Source organism: Haliaeetus leucocephalus, unplaced genomic scaffold (genome assembly GCF_000737465.1).
Source record: "Haliaeetus leucocephalus isolate CR32 unplaced genomic scaffold, Haliaeetus_leucocephalus-4.0 Scaffold626, whole genome shotgun sequence".
In the NCBI taxonomy this organism is placed as follows: Eukaryota; Metazoa; Chordata; class Aves; order Accipitriformes; family Accipitridae; genus Haliaeetus; species Haliaeetus leucocephalus.
In genome coordinates, this window is record NW_010973062.1 from 566,224 (window position 1) to 587,057 (window position 20,834).

General features: G+C 37.3%; 1 protein-coding gene across 1 annotated transcript in view; it reads right to left on the bottom strand.

The window, feature by feature from the left end:
- DZIP1 (DAZ interacting zinc finger protein 1) overlaps nt 1-20,834 on the bottom strand; it is a 36,823-nt gene that overhangs the window by 14,780 nt on the left and 1,209 nt on the right. Inside the window, exons 2-10 of the mRNA XM_010578331.1 lie at nt 20,305-20,808; nt 16,725-16,812; nt 15,043-15,167; nt 11,764-11,925; nt 10,889-11,026; nt 9,546-9,608; nt 8,146-8,286; nt 5,637-5,685; nt 4,209-4,265 (exon numbers count right to left, since the gene is read on the bottom strand). Of these exons, the coding sequence (XP_010576633.1) occupies nt 4,209-4,265; nt 5,637-5,685; nt 8,146-8,286; nt 9,546-9,608; nt 10,889-11,026; nt 11,764-11,925; nt 15,043-15,167; nt 16,725-16,812; nt 20,305-20,808 (1,327 nt within the window). The remainder of the gene's footprint in view (nt 1-4,208; nt 4,266-5,636; nt 5,686-8,145; nt 8,287-9,545; nt 9,609-10,888; nt 11,027-11,763; nt 11,926-15,042; nt 15,168-16,724; nt 16,813-20,304; nt 20,809-20,834) is intronic.

Below are 20,834 nucleotides of genomic sequence, written 5' to 3' on the forward strand. Positions count from 1 at the left end.
AACCTCAATTATACTTTGTTCATTGACAAATTTGAACCCTGGCTTTCATCTCCACACCTTTCTTGGCTATAAAATAGAGATAAGTTTCAGCTGCATACTTAAACCTATTCAGTCAGGCTCTGCTGCTGCTACCTTCCTTAATTGATCCTTCTTAACTTCACCATAACTCTCTTTTCCAATCGACGTCTGTCTAAGCCCAATCCTAACCCTAACCCAAGCTCAGTGATCTCTGTAAAACCTTGGCTCAGCAATAACCAGATGTCTCTGGGTGATACCAGCCCTTTGCAGACCGTGCCAGACCCTTCTTCTTCTGCTGGCATGAACCACCTTAACTCCAAACCCAATTCATTCAGTCCCCCCACAACAGTCCCACACCTGATGCTAATCAAACAGTATTATTGCTAAATCCTATACCTAGGCCAGCGGCAAATTCCAAACACATCCTCCCCGTGTGTCATCAGCCAGCCTCAGTCCCAAACCTAGCCCTACCTTTATCCTCAGAAGAATGGTTCCTGTCAGCCTCAGGCTTGAACCTAACTAAATGGCGTCTTCCAACACCAGTCTTAATGCAGGCTGGTCGTACTTATATCTCACTGGCCTGAATCCAGCCATATTAATACTAGCCATCATTAAGGCCAGCAACCTTGAGATGACCTCCACAATTATGTGTCTGTCGTCCCACATCTTCCAGAATATCTCTTCTGCCAGCTAATATGTGTGGACAGATAGATGAGAGATATCAAAAGTACAGGTTGCCTTAATTTCTTCAGTGGATAATTATACTACTGAAAAATTATGTGCCTGGCATACTTTGACAAAACATTAAATATCTGTTTTAAGTAATATCTGGAGACAATTTCTGTGCAGGTGGAATAGGAAAATGTATTTAACAATAATGAAGAATTCAGGCTGTATATATTTCAAGCATATCATATATTGTTTGTCTGTTCTTATCTACTAGTTTATAAACCCCCAATATTCTGACAGTATTATTAGAAAAGCAGTATTATGGCCAACATTTAAAGGAGAAATCCTGTCTATTTGCTCTGAAATATGCAATGCTAAAGAACTTTTAGCCTGAACAGAAGTGTTACTATTATCTATAGTGGAGTATCACCCTACAGTAAGCACTTTGCACTTGCAATATGAAAACCCAGGATAAAATGTAAAACTTATTTGCTGTAAATTGCTGCACTTCTTAAAAAGTGTAAGGAATGTAAGCCACGGCTATAGTCATTATATACTCTTTTAATTTATACTCAAATTTCACATCCAAAGAGCTGCCAGACTTAATCTGTGATACCTGTAATTTTGACTGTCATCTTTGCATTAATGCACTTCATATATTTTTCTCCTAACTAATCAATGGGAAGCCATATACTGCACATAAGCAGCATAAATATTAATTTTAAACCAATATTCTTAAATACAATAAATTTTTGACACTTACCTGAGGCCTCTAAGTTAGGAGCCTAGTCATCTCAGACTCCTTCTACAGTCAACAAAGAGACACAGGCAACTTCAAAGAGCAATTCAGATCTTATTTCAGCTGAACCAAACTCTGAAGGTGCCGCTTTTCTTTGTTAACTGTCTAGGAAGACTACTTTGACTAAATTTTCCTCAGATGCTTCAGCTATGTCCCTGATGACAGCCAGGCCTTAGTCCACATCATGTTTGAAGACTGAGGCATAGGTTTTAATGGACAATCTAATTAATATCTTTGCTTTTTAACTACTGTCATCAATTCCACCTAGTATTATTCACCTAACAAAGATTAAATATTGAGCAATTATCAACATTTCAAGAGTAATATAGGAGCCAAAGCCTGATTTTAAAATATGATTTCTTAAAAAAAAAAAAATCATAATTAATCCTTTTTGTGAGACTGAAGTAATCTCTGAAAATAAGACTTAAGTTATATCTGCACAAAACCCTACAGCTAGTTTAGAAACAGAGAGAAGAATGGCCAGCCAGGATGGCATTCAAGGCACACTATTAGCTATCACAAGAAATTAGGAACGTTAACACAAAAGCACCAGGCTAACACAGTTATTCCACTACTTTACACCTAAGATACCTCATTTGTAATTCGGGTATCTTTTCAGAACAGATTTAAGGTGTGCAGAATATTAGGATGCAAAAGCTTCCAAGCAACTTTGAAAAGTGTCCTTAAGTTCACATTAGAGAGCCTTTTCCAGAATAAATTTTCTTTCAAACAGAAAAAAAAGAAGGAAGATATTCCATATGCAGGCAATTATTTGGTAGGGAAACTACAGCTCTTGTGATTTCAGAGATGCTCTGTGCTAAATAAATTTGTGTACAGAAGTTACCAGCAAGCGCTTTCATTTTCATAATGGCACGAGATGCGGCCACGATGTCTTAATTCAGTATGTACGTCAATCCCTTGAGAAGTCCTGCAAATTTTGGGAAAGACACTATAACTTCTGCTAACCTTTATATTCAGAAATTAGGTAGGGTAAGTTTAAAAAAAATCCAGAAGGGAAGAAAGGGGACAGAGAGACCTGCAGAAATAAATAAAATAATCATCAGCAAAGGAACCTGAAGGAAACACCTTCTTTGAGGTTTCATAATAAATGGATAGTGAATCTTCTGTATATCAATTGCAGGAACAGCTTTTTCTATCTTGAGAGGTTTCACAAGGTGTCACGAACTTCATATTTGGAGCAGCAAGAAATCAGGAAAGATCTGAATGAGGTGATCTAAATTGTCAGAGTACGGAAAATACTAATGTTCACAGAACTGTCTTCCTCCTCAGTACAAGTGAAAGTAAATGCACTAAGAAAGCAATGCTTGTCAAGCTTGGTGTGTAAGCCCTTAGCAGCAATATTCTTCATAAAACTTGTTTCTTAAATTCAGGGCAATAGCTAAGCTACTTGCTGCCAGATCTCTTAGCCAGAACCAGCACTACTGTGTTGGTGCAATGAAGCTGGTTTGAATGAAAAAGAATTAGATGATTTATAATACTATTCCTAATAATGTATACTTAATATATTATTACTTTTCTCCACATAACATTTCATCTATATAGTTTCACTTAAAAAGCTTCAAGCAATGAGCTACTAGGGTTGCATAGGTTAGAAAGAAATCTCTGTATCATTCAAATAATGTTACCATATAATAAATAAAATCTATTTTCCTTCATTTAGTAATCCTTGTCACAACAAATATTTTGAAATCAACACTTCATATTCATCAGTTTTCCAATCCTCATCAAATTATCGAAAGCTTCTGTTGTATACTGCCCCTTCTCCCCATATGCCTTTTCAAAACTTTTTGAATTTGTTGAAAAAGAAAAATTCTGTACATTTTTCTTAGACAGATTACATTTTTTCTCCCTTTGACAGGTTTTAAAACTAAGATAAATAATAATTTTAAAAATTATATAATTATAACTCAATAATTAAAATTAATAAACTGGTTTTTAACATTTAAACATTTTACTTGCTCAAAGTTCATTTTTCATTACTTCCCTGCTTAAAATGAAAATAAGGAATTCATTAATTGCAGAATATTGGTATGGTAACAATACTCTCCATTACTCTGCATACTGAGAAAAAAAAAAAGACAACTGTTTTCACAAAGTACAAAACAATGTAAACAGAGGTTTATCCCTTCCCCTTACTTCTAAACAGTATCACAATGCAGCAAGTTAAAATAACTAAATAATGATCTATATGTAACTACAGATATACTCTGGAAGAACTATCTAGATGGGCTGATTGTCTATTTTGATTATTTCTTCTATATTTTCCTCCTTGACATTTGAAGTCACATGAAAAATACAGTATTTCAAGACTTATAAACAAACATCTTCACATACTTCCCTATACAAATTCCAGTACATGCATGTGCCTATCTAGTATATGCATATACCAGATAAGCATATTTTCCTATAAGAAAACATAATTTTATTTCCTCAATTAGTTTCATTTACCTTAAGGTGCTTCAATACTATACACGTGCTAGGAATTATTCTCAAATTTTCTTTTGTTTTCATTTATCCTTTTCAATAGTGCATCTTTACAATTACTTGATAGGAATTCTCAGTGCTGACATACAGCAAAGCAATTCAAATTACGTTCTTTCAATAGAACTACTCTTACAGCTATGATTTGACAAGCAACACATTTGAGAAGACAGAGTGTTAGATTTGAAAGTACTGGATCTGGACCTATCAAAAAACTTACCATGCATCACTGGTAGACTTGGTTTAGATTCTTCAAGATGCTCTACAGTAGTATTCACTAAAGTGGCATAAAAGTAAAAAATAAATGTATTATAGTAAACAATAACGGACATATACAGATTCTTAAATGTAGCAATATTTAATCATATTTATAAATTATGTCATTTTTGGCTTTAACAGGGAAAAAATTAAACAAACCATTTACAAAGTTAAAAAAATGGTCCTTCACAACATAAAACTATGTCTTTATCTATGCTTAACATTTTAAATACTTCTAGAATCAGGAAAAGAAACTAGAAATTAAATCATCACTGAATTGGAATGAGATCATGCTGTCTTTGTGTTCCAAAGAAGACGACTTGGCCCAAACCTACTTAATCAAGCCTAGCCTGATCAAGGCATGTATTCCCCAAAGAGGATCTGCTGCATCCACACTTCACACCAATTAGCACAAACCTTATCTATATCATGTATAGAGTGTAGCTTTGGAGTGAATTATCACTTCAGTTCTACATTCCTCAGATCAGCTTGGGGCCTAGAAGCAAATTTGCTTCTGTGCCATGGTCTTATACTTGCCTGTGCTTCAGCATGGCTGAATATGACCAGCTCCAGTTGAAAAGCCATACAGCCATACTATTACTATGTTCTCCTGAAACTAACCCACTCCCTACTGTTAGATTCAGTTCAAGCAAACATTTTGCTAATAGAGCAAGATGGTTTCCAAACTGGGATTAGAATTAATTCAGCTGTCATCTATTGCAATAAACTTATTTCAACTGCAGCATCAACTATATCGGTGTTTGTGGTACAGGACTACATCCTAAAACACTATTATCAGGTTTAGCTATTTGTAATGGACTTCAGATGTTAAAGCATTGCACAGACAAAAATAACAGAGTTCTTAAAATTCTCTGAACATCTGTATCTCAACTGACAAATTAATCAAGTTTGTCTACTCTTTCAGTATTTTCTCTTTTGTGAGTTCTGCAGCCTAAGGACAGTCAAGCATAAAGAAACAATTAAAGTTACATTTCATAAAGCAAAGCCAAAAGTTGTTTACATAATACAAAATAGAGTTGTGCTGTGGTTTAACCCCAGCCAGCAACTAAGCACCACACAGCCACTCACTCACTTCCCCCCCCCCAGCTGAAACCAGGACAAGTTGCTATATTTCACATCTCTTCACTACTCAAGCGATCAGCTTTGTACATTAGAAGTCCTTACAGCTGCAAAACATGAACTTCGCAATTCATGGCATGGAAACAGGTAGGTACCCTGTGAAACACAAATAAATTGCCAGTACTGATTTGATTTCAATATTCAGTTAGTAAAGTTGATGTCTATACTTTTTAATGAATTGTAACATTTGTTTCAGCCAAGCTGCTGAAATTAGAAACAAAATCTGCTTTTTCTTACCGTTTGTACTTACCATCATATGGTTTAATGCTTGCAACTGATCTTGTGGACAATTCTTTTATCTAAAAGAGAAAAGACAGATACATGAATAGTTACAAAAGTAAGCGATCAATATCTAGAAATGAACATGTAGTACATAATACCTAGTTTCAGTACTATTCCATAACAGAAATTATTGTTTAAGATTTGGGGATAAAAATACTACTTTTGTGGAATTCTATTCTGCTGCTTAGTGTATATTTCATTCATACTTAATGAATGCTGAAGACTTATTTCTGTTTGTTGTCTTATGTGAACTCATGCTTTGTACACCCTGTTATTACAAGCTATAAAGTGAAATGAGAGTGGGGTTATGGGCCACTTCAGCACTTCCAGTTTCAATACTTTCTGCTTCAGCAATTCACGTTCATTTTGCAAGTCTAGCTCCACTCCAGGAAAACACTTAATTACACATTGATTTTAAATGTATGAACAGTTCTCCTGTCTGCTCTACAGTTTTGTCTCTTTGACACCCAAGACATGCACTGAACAAAACTGAGAACATAGAGGAAACAAGCTGGCTGTAATTCGATCTAAAGGAAACGGGAAAGTTGTGAATCCTGTATCATTAAAACAATGTTCTGCACTCCAATTCCCCAAGCAGAAGCTAAACCCAAACCATACAGACACACAGTCAATGTCAGCTGGAGCTGGCACAAGATATTGGACCCTGGTCCTCTTTTATTTATCAGTTTGGTTATAGGCAGTAGTGCCTCAATACATTGTCCATTCACTTTGGACTCTACAAAAGTGTTAGCTATTTCTCAAGCCCTTCCAGCTTCTAGGGATTGAGAATGTAGGTCTTCACAATTGTATTTCACAAACACCAAACTCTGATCCCTCCGAACCTATTTTACATCTGTTGTCACACTGTTTTGTTTTAAAAGGTCACTTTAATCCTAGACAAATTTCTTGCAGTAAGTCCTCTATTGCTCCAGCTATCATATTTGTTAAGGTGGAGATGTAAAAGCTATTATTTGTCTTTCCAATTCTTTAAGCTCTTAAGTATAGGTTTCACATTAATCTCAAAAAATGTGTAAAATCAGATGTTGATTTGTAAAGAACACACCATCTAATAGAGGAATAGGTTGTAAGGACTGTGTAATCATGCCATTGTCTAAACTCCAGACCACCCAGATGTTCACCCACCCATCACCTCAAAAAATCTACAGTTATGTTTGAACAAAGCGTATTTTTAAGAAAAAACAATTCATTTCCAAACAAATAATTTCACAGAATCATAGACTATCTTAGGTTGGAAGGTACCCATAAGGATCATTGAGTCCAACTCCCTGCTCCTTGCAGGACTACCTAAAACTAAACTATATGACTTCAGAGCATCGTCCAGATGCTCCTTGAACTCTGACAGGCTTGGTGCTGTGACCACTTCCCCGGGGAGCCTGTTCCAGTGACCGACCACGCTCTCAGTGAAGAAACTTTTCCTAATGTCCAATCTGAACTTCCCCTGATGCAGCTTCATTCCATTTCCTTGTGTCCTACAGCTGGTCACCAGCAAGAGGAGATCAGCACCTCCCCAACTGCTGCCCCCCCTTAAGGAAGTTGTTGACTGTGACGAGGTCACCCCTCGGCCTTCTCTTCTCCAAGACGAACAAGCCAAGTGACCTCAGCTGCTCCCTCTAAGTCTTGCCTTTGAGACCTTTCACCACCTTGGTCGCCCTCCTCTGGACACACTCTAATAGTTTGATGTCCTTCTTATACTGAGGCACCCAAAACTGCACATAGTACTCAAGGTGAGGCCGCACCAGTGCGGTGTAGACTGGGACAATCACCTCACTCGACCGGCTAGGTAGGCTGTGCTTGATGCACCCCAGGACATGGTTGGCTCTTTTGGCTACCAGGGCACACCGTTGACTCGTATTCAACTTGCCATCAACCCAGACCCCCCAGATCTCTTTCCCCAAGGCTGCTCTCCAGCCTCCCGTCACCCAATTTGTACATATAACCAGGACTAACCTGTCCCAGGTGGAGAATCCAGCACTTGCTCTTGTTAAATTTCATATGGTAATAATTTAATTAATTATTCTCACAGTGATAAATACGATACTTTATTTTTAGCGTGAGAAGTCATGTATTTTCAGATTTCAAACACTAGATCTCATTACAATTATTTTGTGGCAGATTAAATCCTGTTCACTATCAGAAATTTTTCATCTGTAGAGGTCTTTGGTGACTGTGACCTAGTAATCTTTTAACTTTGTGATGAACTTATTAAAAACATTTGGTTTATTCAGCCTTTCCTTCTCAATTGTGTTTTAATTCCTGGTTTACATTCCTGTGTCTCTTTTCCAGATCTATTCTTATTTATCAACATAATTTCCAAAACATAACCAAAATACTACAGCAAGATTATTACCAATTGGGAATATTAAATATGCAACCAGAGATATATCAAAGACCAAATGCTAGCAAAATGTTTCTCTGTGTCCTACGCTCTCTGAAACACAGTGCTTCACAAAACAGACCTGCTTCTTCTGAGTAATAATCAGATCATTCTGCTCCTGAAGCCTCTGCCCTAATTCTTCTATCCTCCTCTTGTAGAAGGTGTTATTTTTATTCAGGTCTTCTCTCAGTGATGATTTAAGTTTCTCAATCTGTGACAGTAGCTAGAAAGCAATCAGAAGAAAAGTAACTTCATATTAATAGTATATAAAATATTTTAATGCTATAAAGTTTAAACAAGCAAGTGTCATGCTTAAATATTTTTAACATTTTTTCAGCAAAAACTTAATGTCTCCTGTGATTTCATTGGGACTTGCATATATTACAAAACAGTTGTCTGGATTATTTTTCATTTATACAAGGAAGACTACCTAAATCTCAATACAAAGAAAGCGACATACAAACACATTTCTGAGATTGCCTAAAAATAAGATTGCAGGACAAAGCATATGACGCTATAATAATGTTTTGGTTATGGTGTCAAATAATGATATTTTAAGGAGATGAGATGTGAATTTGCATGATCAGCCTAATATATTAGCTCTGAATGTACAAGAAAGGGAACAATATTTTAGGTGCACCAACCCAAAAGCAATACTTACGTTACTCCTCCCTTATTCTATTCTTGCATTGTATGTGGGTGTATCATTAACTACATCCTTTTTGGGGAATGTTCCATGGTTCCTCCCCACTGCTTTCTTGCCAGAGGAGGAGAAGCATTGGTCAGACCACTATGATCTGCTCAGTTCTTACATGGTCACGCAGATGAAAGGAAAATGAAAGGAAAAGAAGCAAGAGAAACAAAGCAGGAAAGAGATTAAAAAGAAATGCAGACATAAAAAAAAAATCTGAGGAATAAAGCCTTGTATAGTAAAATATATAAACTGATGCAAAATAAAATGCCATGGTGTTTTTTCCTGGAAAAGCTGAACAGATCTTGCGTTAGAAAGCTAGAACAGAAAAAGCAGCAAAGAAATGATAGAAAATTCTGAGAAAAAAAGATTGAGACATATGCCATAGGTCCATGGTAGCAGAAGGTACGGGATAGATGAAAGCTACACATCAGCAAGTTATATCTCAACTCTCCAGCATATCTGCATAACACAGAAAAACACTGTATAACACAAGGCTCACAGAATTAGTTGTAAGATCTTCAAAAGAGAAATACAGTTTCAGGTGCCTGCCAGATTCTTAAATGAAAAATTCCATTTCAACCCTGGCCTTAACTGAAACGTCAAGATCCTATCATACCAGAAATAAAGAGATAATAAATACATATAAGAGGACACACTTTAATAAACTCTTGATTATCTAGGCTTTCTAATCCAACGAATGTATTACAGCTTATCAAGAACTACTGAATGGCTAAGACAATAAGAAAAAAAGTCTCCTTTTAGTTTAAGTGGTTTGTTGTGCCACTTACCAGGGACTTTTCTGTCTCATGGTCATGATGAAGGGCTTGTATTCTAGATGTCCACTTATTTTCCTGCATAGAGGAAATCAATATTAATTCCTGTTAACAACACTTTAACATTTAGTCTGATATATGCAGCTTTATTTTTCTAAATAAAGCATAAATACTGGAAAGATTATTGACATGAAACTTGAGTAACCCCATATTTAAGACCTAGAACAGTCATCAGCATGTTTTATACATCCGAGTGTGGTTTTCTTACCAATCATTCTAGAAACTACGCATTTGCTCCTTGATTTGTACACTTAGTGACTGTGAGTGAGAAATACATGAGTACTTTGACACATCTCTGTGTATTAACAGTAAGAGTTGTAAGAGCAGGGTTTTTCCCCCCCAAATAATGTCATTTCAAGCACTCATTAACAGTGTATTTTGTATAATGATGATTAAAAAAGTATTAATATATGAGTTTTAGACTGAATGGAATTTTCTTTGATGAAATAAAAAGCATGAAGTAAAACTCACTAAGTTTTCCACATCATTGAGCAGAAATGACTAAACTTCTGGATGATACCAGCAATGATGATACAAAAACCTTCACATCCCAAGAACCATGAAATATATAATGCGTGTCTCAAAGTATCAAAAAAAAAAAAGGATTAAAAAGGTTTGTGGGTATTTCCAAAGACCTCACAACTAATTTTTTTTTTTTTTTTTTTTTTTTAAATAGGAAAAACCTGGATATGCAGGCGAATCTCAGAACAATGCAATGACCTTGGCCTCAGTGGCCCTTCCTAGCTCAGTCTTTCCTATAGGTGGGACTTTGGATTGTCCAACAGATTTGCACTAGCACCAGCATCTGTGCTCGTCAGATGATACAGTGCCGATACAGAAGTTGCACCTGACAAGCTCAAGTGCTTCATATGGCTCAAAAGCCACAGGCTGACAAATCTTGTCAGAAAGTTTCTTAGGATTTTTTTTCATCTTGGAAAATGGAAAATTCCAATTTTTCCATAAGTGGCCTCACAGATCATCAGACATAAATGGCTTGTTAGAGCCTTCAGGAATTGAACTGCAATCATACTTGGTAAAGCTAAATATATTTAATAATAAAGAATAAGAGAAGATCAATAAATAAATAACAATTTATTTATAAAGGATAAGGGAAATAATTCCTTGATTTTCATTATAGAGATTGTACTAAATAGTAATAAATCTTTAAAAACAGCTATTGCAGACATTGAGAGGGATGAGAATTCTACTTACAGATTTAAAATCCTACTCAGAGATGTAAAAAAATGAAACAAACACAAGTAGTCTGTCAAAAGCAATACATTAAGTTACAGTGTTACCTGTTTTTCAAGAAGTTTAACCACATTGTGATAATCCTGAGGACTCTGAGGTTTCTCTTCTGTAAATTCTTGGCTGTCTTTCAGCGTCCCTAAATTGGATTTTTGTTGCATATTGGATTTTTGTAATTCTAACAGTTGCTAAAAGGAGGGGGAGGGAAAATGAAGACCTGAATGTGTATACAGACTTTGTTTCCTAAAACTGCATTTAATACAAAATTTACTTTAAACATAACTACACAGATTGCATCAGACACTTCTCACATTTCTCATGAATTAAGCATTTATCAAATTCCATGTAATAATTAATATATACATCTAACATAAATATACCTTGCAAATATACACAGGAATTAGCAGCTACAAAATATAAGCTGCTCTGGTAATGCCTTACGTATTTGCTTTCTGACCCACCTACGCTTTTACAATTCTCTTTCTAGTCAAAACTCTGGAAAGCATTTCCGGATCATCTTTTGAAAACGTATGCAGTTCTGCTGTCAGGACTATAATGAAGAGGTTAGTCCCCATGCCAGTTATGAGAATATTAGTATAATGGGTGCCTAACAGACAGCAACAATAACAACAATATCTACTAATCTATAAACAGGGACTCATAGGTTGAGGAATAAGAAAAAGCTAACTTAGTTGCTGAACACATAATTCATTCATCCAAAACAATGCTATTAAAAAAAGAACTGAAATTATGTTAATAAAGTACCAGTATACAAAGATACAATTATGGCTATCATTCAACCATTGTTTTTAAAGTTTTGTAAGAAGACCTCCAAGATCACACCACATTTCAAATATGTGAAGTTTACTACCATTTAATGTAAGGGACTCATGCCTTAAAATGTTGGAAAATTTAAATCACCTACATTTTCTAATGTTGAATTTCTTGAAGATAACTCCTTAAGCTCTTTCATAAACATCTGTTTCACTTTTTCTATTTCATTAGCCAATTTCTCTTTTTCCTCCTCTTTCCATTTGTGAAATGATTGCAGAATTTCTTCTTCTTTTGATTTTTGCTGTTCACATTCCTGAAATTATTTTTAAAACATTATTTGTTATTTTTCCCTACATGCAATACTAATTCAAACACCCAACCTATGTGTGGGAAGCAGTCACTTTCAGTGGCCAACACTGTGACATCAAAAAACATGAAAAAACACCAGTTTCTGAGGAATTCTGGGGTAGCAAACCATATATTTTGCTAGCAAAACAAGTACCCTTCAAGAAGTTTTTGTAATTCATTAGTTTTCATTGAATAACACATGAATAACCTTTCTTGGTCATATCAAAGGTCCACCAAGTTCAGCATCCTGTTTCTCAGAGAGACCATAAGCGTATTGGTGGGAAAGGATAATACCAGGACAAGCAAACATGCACGTTCCGCTTAATAGTCTTCCAGTTGTTTTCAGTGCAGAGGACTTCATCAGCTTGATACAGTTTTGTAAACTTAGTAACCTTTGATACATTTCTCCTAATACACTTTTGCAGTGGTCCCTTGTGGCTGCATCAGCTTTTAGCAACTGCAACACCTTTTGCCAATGAGCTCCAGGGTCTACTACAAGTTGCAAGAAGATCCAAGTACTTTTTTTTGTTTGAATCTGGCTCCTGCTAGGTTCATTTGATAGATGCTAGGTCCTGAACTGGAAAAGAGAGTGAATGATTGATACCTATTCGTTCTATGTCACTCATGACTCCTCAGACATCAGTATCTCACCCTCCATCCCCACCAAGTTGTTGCCTCTTTTTCAGACTGACAACTCATGCTCAGTCATTCTAAATACAGACAGATCATCCTTGTAGCCCATCTCCATAACTTTTATAATTCTATCGTATCCTTTTTGAGATGAAGGGACTAGACCTACACACAGTATTTAGGCTGTGGCTTGCACCGTGATTTTTCAGAATAACTTGTAATATTTGATTTTCTTTGCTGGCTGCTACTAACCACCGGGCTGACATTTCCCTGGAACTATGTATCACAACCTTAAGATCTTGCCCTTCAGTAATAACACTCAGCTCAGAAACCATCATTTTGTAGATTAATTTAGAATTATTTTTCCCCATATACATTTACCCTACTTTATTTGTAAAATTACTTTTACCATTCCATTACCTAGTCACTCATTTTTGTACAGTCCTCAACTTGTTCAAAGTCCTGCACTTCACTGCCTAGAATATACTCACTTTTTAGGCAACCCCTACATTTTTCCATCATGGCATTCACTCTGAATTTGTTCTCTCACTAACTATAACAAGCAATCATTGTAGACTTATGAAGAACAGGCTCTTCTGTATCCTTTCACCTCAAAGGAGTAGAAGGCACCAAGACCTGGAAGCATGACAGTTTTTATCCAAATTCCCTCCAGTAGTGGTTCTCCTAAAAAAACACAGGGGAAAGATCTCCTGCTCTTTCAATCAAAAGACAAGAAGATACCTGAATTGACAGCGGATGTCAGTCATGGCAGACAAACTGCACCAGTCACACTTCACACTTCTATCTTCCCTGACATCCCAGAAAAACACAGAAGCTTTGAAAGCTTCTTGTTGTGTAACACTGCAGGCTGTAGCTTCAGGACATTTCAGGCAGTCCCCTTGTAGTTAGGAGTCTCAACTAAGACAAGTGACTTCAAAATAGGCCCCTAAGGCACCAAAAAAATCTATGCTGCGCAGTTATGAATACTCCAAGTTCCATCTCATAAGAAAAACAATGCTTGAGGGGCAGGAGAAATATGTTATAGATGTACCTCTCAAAACTGAGGCACAGAATAAATGAGTAGAATACCTAGCAGATGTCCACATAGGGCCAAGGCTCATTATTCTGACCCTGCTTGCACTCCTAGGTGAAACTCTAACCACACTCTTCATTTGGTCATCCAGTTACTTTTGAAAATGAAAAAAACCAGGAAGCTGAATGATCTTGGGAGAGGGGAACAGGAGGACTGAAGAAAGGAGAGTCTGAAGCTGTGTTCAGGAAAAGAAACACTGCATGTTTTACAGGAGACCAGCCTTTCCTCTGAAAACCAGGAAGAAAATAATTAATGATAGCAATGTTTTGTTGATTCCCTTTAAACTAAAAATATAGTGTTTCTTTCCAAACTTAGCAGTTGGGTTTATGTTTGAACGTGCTCAAACTCCACAAATAAGTTCTGAATTTTGGGTGGTATATTAAGACAAGGTTCTCACAGGTTACGTTAACAGCTGCAAACCGCTGCTTTTGAATGTGATACAGGGCAAACTGCAATACCAAGACCAACATCTAAATGAATCATTAGAATTATCTTGTCTCTTATGCGAAGAATTTTCTCCTTCGTGAATCACAAAGCCCCCCCCTTTAAAAAAAATTTCCATCCCTATTTTGACAGAAAATTATCTGATTGTATTTATTTAAACAGAAGTGAAACCTGTGAGATGATCTGAAATAACCAAGCTTTTAAAAAAAAACAAAAACAGGTAACTTAGAGACTCTTCTTTTTCTCTTTATGAGCTATTAAGCACTACCACAAGACTCAATATCATCCTAAATAAAGCCTTCCATGTGATTATAAACAGATAATTACTGCTTTTAATTCGTTCTGTCTTAAGCCTTTTTATTCACCCAGCACTAGCTAAGATTACTTTCTGCTTTGGCTCTCTGGTCAATCAAATTCTAAGCATTTAAAGACCAACATGCAAGGTCTAGATTGCTTTGTTTCTTGTCAATCTCTCTTCCTTGACTGCTTTACACCTCTGTTAGACAGTAAAGTTGCTCACAGCAAAGAATAAATATTACTCAGTTTATGAAGTCACAAATAAAATCAGTCCTATATAAGAAACATTTAATCATCAAAAAATATCATAATATTAAAAATAGCTTATATTTCACCACAGCAAGGCAATTTTACCTGCTCCAATAACAGACCACACTTATGAACTGGGAAGTGCTAACAGAAGTGTTGTCTTAAGTATTCATTTAAAGTATGTCTAAAACAAAAGGAAGGAGAAAGCAGATGTTCAAAATTATGAGGTGGCGAGGGGGAGATAGGCTCTAATGCCCAAGCACCAATGCTGCCAGGCACGCAAGCTATTCTGTTCCAGTTAAAAAATGAGTGAACACCGTTCAAAGTACTAATTCTTTTGAGAAGTTCATATTATTTACTACATATTACCTTAGAAAACCTGACCATATTAGCCTGTTGTTCAGCCTCTAACTGGGACTTGGTGAGCTGCAACTGCTCCTTCAGTTTATCAATCTCATCCTGCAATCTGTCTGTCTTTGCTTTCCTCTTCTGTTCTGTTTGAAAGAAACACAGATTTTAAAAATGTTTGTTGTAATTTCTGGAAATGGGATACTGCAAATGTGTTTCTATAGTGTTTCAATAACATCTTCATGAAGCGTAACTCTCATAGACCATTTCCCCTTCCACTACCGTGATTCTCCAAAGATGCTTTTAAATACATATGTTCTCTGGACTGCTAACATTATCCTCAAAGACTGAAAAATACCGATACTACTGAAATGTGAAATAGTTTATGAAATATTTACAAGAAGAAGTATTATATACTCTTAATTTCAAAGGAATCTAAGCAACACAGGCTCAAAAAAGGATGTATGAAGGACAAAGTGAACCTCAATTATTCACTTTGGTTAAGTTTAATTTATTCTAAATAACTTTTGTAAGGAGTCTATTTGGAATACAACTCACTATTTATCTGGAATGAGACAGAGAGAATGTCACTGTAATAAAACATGTTAAAATATGCAAAAATTATAACAATCTTTAATCGTGAAACATTTTATCAATTTACCAAGGATTTACTAGCCCATCATCTGGGAATCTGGGCATAATGCAGAATATTATTTCAGAAATAACTGCATGGAGTATTTCCCTCACACAGCCATTTCAGACGAATTCTTTATATGATAATTAGTTCAACTGGTTCTGCAGCATCTTCCACTATGATTTTTATCAAGTGTAAAGTGCACAAGAGCTTCTTTCTTCTTCCAATATATTAACGTTTCCTCAGATGCTTAATCAGACCCTTCTCACTGTTCCTGCTGTTTTATTTGTCTGACAAGCTACAGTTCAGACCTTGCTAGATTCTTCCCACTCTTTCTCCTCCCAAATGCTCTTTTTTCCTAACTCATTTCTAATCACTGCCATTTGTCAATACTTGTTAGTCCTTAGCAATAAATCATAAGCATGCAGCCTAACAGGAAGGAGGGAATTTAGAGATGAATGAAACAAACTTTGAGAGCAATGTTTTTCAAACTAAACATTTTTCAATTAAGAGAGACAAAAGTATATAAATTAGTGGTATAGCAACCAAGATTATAATAGATACATGAATTTAAGTTATTCTTGACAGTTTATTTTTCTGACTATATTTTATAGTTAGTTTAGTTCAGAAGAGCCTGATCCTATTCTATCTGATTTCAGGCGAGCTGGATGATTTCTGTACTGATAATTCACATATATTCACAAAATTTGTTTTCCTTAGGGCAACTTGTTCCTTTTACCCACACCTTCACAACACACATACCTGAAGAGAAACTGTGCTCTGAACTCTGCTGCTGACTAAAGTATTCAATGAAAATGTTAGTTTGAAAAAGTACTGTAAATATGGCATACAATTTTTTGTTAATTATTTTTCAGAGACTAAAACATATGTTGCCCAATACATTTTGTCAGTGTTGCTTGCATTCACACAAACTGGTATCTGCCACCTAAAAATGGAATGTGAAAATCATTCTTCCCAGTTACACAAAAGCACGGACTGCACATCCTCACTATATTTACACTTTTCTAAACTATTTATCTTTTTTTTTATATAACATTAAATTACATACCAATCTGAGATTCTTCCAAAGGATGACGCCTTTGCATGTGACTTTGTAAAAAGGAGTAGTTCATAAAAGCCTTTTCACAAAACTGACACTACAAAAACCAGATAAAAACATTTTAGTTATTATTAGTAACATCTGTTTGGTAAGTATAGTGGTTAAGGTTATTACATTTTGTCCAGATGTCAAAAGTAGGTAACTAATAAAATTCCATTTCACAAGAATAGTGACTAAAACTCTCACAATGCCAAATTTTCTGTAAAGTTATTATTTGTGTTATTTAATGTCTCTCAGTGGTGCTCATGGGCAAGACTCCCATTGTGCTAGCGCCATACAAACTCTGAACAAAAAAGACTCTGACCAAGTAAGTTTAAATTCAGATATAAACTGCAGATAAGAGATGAATATAGGTAGGTAGAGAAATATAAGGAGAAAGTAAGACAACACTATTCAGCAAAATACATGCCAGCTCCAGCCAAGAAGCAGCTCAGGTATTCTTAAGACTTATGTCACAGCAAAAGAGAGCACCATACAGTCGGAAAAAAAAACCAATAAAGATGGATTTGAATATACATAAGCAAGTTGTAAGATGACAATACTAGAAGAACCATAGATATGTAAAAAGGTCAGACATTTCAACCAAAATAAGGTAACAATACACAATTTTGCAAGAAAACGTACATACATACATTACTGTGCTACCTAGCATGCTTCTGAAGTGTAAAACTGTTTAAACTACTGTTCCTATAATTTACTTATTATTTTTTAATTTGAATTTTAAGTTATATTTTAAGTCAAACTGGGATCCTACCCTTTTTAAAAGATATTTTTCTTCACCTTCAAAGTACATTCAACTAATGTTCAGGATATTAAAAACAGATGGGTAGTACAAGGACAGAAACTACATCCACACACTTTGCAACATACTGGTAAGACTGTGAATCAAAGCTCCTAATCACTTTAGGTAGGGTTGCTTATTACCTCTTTCTTACATTTTTTTTTTCTCAGACAAATATACTTTTACAAGCCACAAATACTCAGCTGAGTCCTTTTTCCTCATCAGTGTGATATGACTGTAAAGACTGACTTAAAAGATTCAAGACCTTGTCACATAATCAAATTCCCAGATTTCATCTAATATTTAAAATACTGCCACTGATATGTCAGGTAGGCTATTAAACATGGGTATCTTTCAGCAAACACTAAAGCCATGAATTATTAAGACAAATTTTGTTGGACAAATGCAAAAAAGTGCTAACATAAAACCAAAGTAAGGAGATAAGAGTATGGTAGCAAAGCATTGCTGCCAACCAAGAGGGAGCTTACAGTGTAACAGATTGCACATGATTTATGAAATGAAATTGGCTGTGAAATAATGTTATCCATTCAAGCACAAACTTCATGTCAGTTTGACTTGCTGGTAGTAGAAGAAAGCTCTTACTGCAGGAGACAGGATTAACACAGGCAATATTTAGGTTTTGAATTATGCAACATTATTCTTGCAACTACTTTTCACAGTGTTAGACACAATGTGCACTTTATGCCTTCTTTGTGCATGAGAAAGTAAGATTAAAAATTATTATTTAAAATTAAGCTTGTATTACTCAGATGAAAGTATTGACCAACGAGTCTCAAATTTGTAGGTACCAGTACCATTTTATAGTAGTGTGGTTGAGCCTAACTGGTGGTGGGTTAAAGGCATTAAATCTGAATTCCAAAGCATGGTTACATCAGACATAAAGTATGCCTCCACTAAAAAAGGCAAGTAACTACTTACAGACGTGTTTGCTAAACTGCCAAAACTTAAAGGGGATGAAACCTGAACTACCCTCTTGGGAACACCAGCAAACTCCTTATTAGCTGGCACTGCAGATCAGCCAAGATAATGGTACAGATAAATAATACAAAATTACTGTTTACTGATCACACTGCTGCCCTGCATTTACAAACCCTAGGAAGAGTTTATCTCTGGCATTCACACAGAATCCTGAAAACACTGTAGGAACTGCAGGAACTGTTCAACATCACTCCCTGACCTCACTTTTCCCATGGGAACCTAAATAACTTCTAGAGACAAGAATTTACTACCAGAGAGGAAAAAAGAGGGGAGGCAGACGTTTACTTTATATGAAATTAAACCAGAAATGGGAAATGGCTTTCCATTTCTGCTCTATTGTAAATGCCACTGAAGAGAAGATTAGTGATGAGCCAAGTTCACTACCATGTTCTTCAGCTTCCACTGAGACAGTCGTATCCTACAAATATTTGAGGAAAACTTGGTAACACTTAACTGGCAGTCACGGTATGAGAATTACTTAAGTTTACACATAAAATTATGCATGCAATCAGTTTTCTTTTGCAACACAGGACAGACAAACTGCTCTGTAAATTGCATAAATGCTTTCTAAAATGATACAACATTAGCAGCTTGTCCTTAAGACTAACACTCAAATGAACGCATTGAGACAAGGTTCCCATGAAGTCTACTATATGTATAGCTCCGCTCTTGAGGCATAAAGTATCTTTTCCCTTACAGAAACGCTTGAGCCAACTTAGCTGATGTCTTAAAAAATTAAACTTTGCCAGCCTGCTGAAATGGGTATTATACTGTGGGATAAGATGGTACATACTATAAGAAAACTCGCACTGGTTCTGTACTGCAACTGTTCCACGATTAAGGAGAATTTTAACAATCAGGACTGCTAGTATCCCAAGAATTTAAAAAAAAAAAAAGAAAAAAAGAAAAAGAAGACAACTATAACTTTAAACATTAGACACAAAGAGCTAGCCTGAAATCATGTCAAGTCTGTGTGCACTATACCCTCTAGACTTCAGACTACATTTGAAGCTGCAGCCCGCATTCCTGAGACCTGTTGCAAAATGCTGAAGCTGAAAAATACTTAAATCAAACTATTACGCCCAGAACACAAAAACCCCTCCCCCCAAAACAGTGGCATGACACAGAGTCAGAACAGCAATGTACTAAGGCTCTTAGGGAAGGCCCTTAAGGAACAGATTGTTGTGGAGTTAGGGATGAGCTACCCCACTGAAGCTGTTTACTGTCATGCTTGAGTCACTTCTGAGTCACACCCACAAGCAGAAACTTTGTGCCTGGAGAAGGTTACTGCAGGAAAGTGACAGCTCGCAGACAGGTAGGTTACTGCTTAGCACCAGTTCTGATGTACTTGCCCTTGTGTGTTTTCTGACCGTGTAGCTGAGAGGCAAGGGAAGACAGCAACAGAAGGTAGTAACACGTTTATCACAGGTTTTGTGTGTGTGTGTGTACCTGACACTTCAGATGCGTCACAAGCGAATCCAAGAATAAAGAGCCCTTGTTAGTAAAAAGAGGATTTGTTAAAGACGATGTAGCACTCTCCCAAACGTCTGTGAAACACAGATGGGAAGTGGAGCACCTGCCCGCGACGCACTCCCTTTTTGCAGGGTCACCGGTCCCTGCAGCTCCAGCCTCTAGCCCAGCAAGCGGGGGCTCTGCTGCTCTGCGGGAACCTTGCCCTGCCGCCCGTCCCCGGCGGGCTGGGAGCTGGCAGGGTGCGGGCGACGGGGCCGCCGCGACCTCTCCTCTCACCTGGTGGTAGCTGGCTCGGGCCTCCAGCATCATCTGCTGGGTGCTGATCATCTTCTTCCTCCGCCGGCACTCCTCCTTGAGCCCCTTGATCTCCTGCGAGCGCTGGGCCACCTCCTTGCCCAGCTGGTCGCGCTGGGCCTGGGCCGCCCGCAGGGCCTCCTCCAGACTGCCGAGCTGGGCGCTGAGGTACTCCTGGGAGTGCAGCAGGTACTCGGTGCAGAGCTGGGCCAGGCGCAGCAGCTTGAGCAGCAGCGGGTCGGCGGGGCCCTGGCAGTGGGGGCAGCGCTCCCGCTCGGCGCTGCAGAAGGTGACGTGCTCCAGGTGCTCCTGCAGGACCGCCACGTCCCCCTCCCGCGACACCCGGCCCACGTCCACGGCGCTCAGCCGCCGCCAGTCCGGGCCCTCATGGCGGCCGCGGAACTGGAAGGCGGGAAACGCCGCCGGCCCCGCGCCGGCCCCGGCTCCCCCCGCCGCCGGCGGGTAGTAGGCGCGTTCGGTGAAGGGCTGCGGGAGAGAGACGCGGCTCAGCC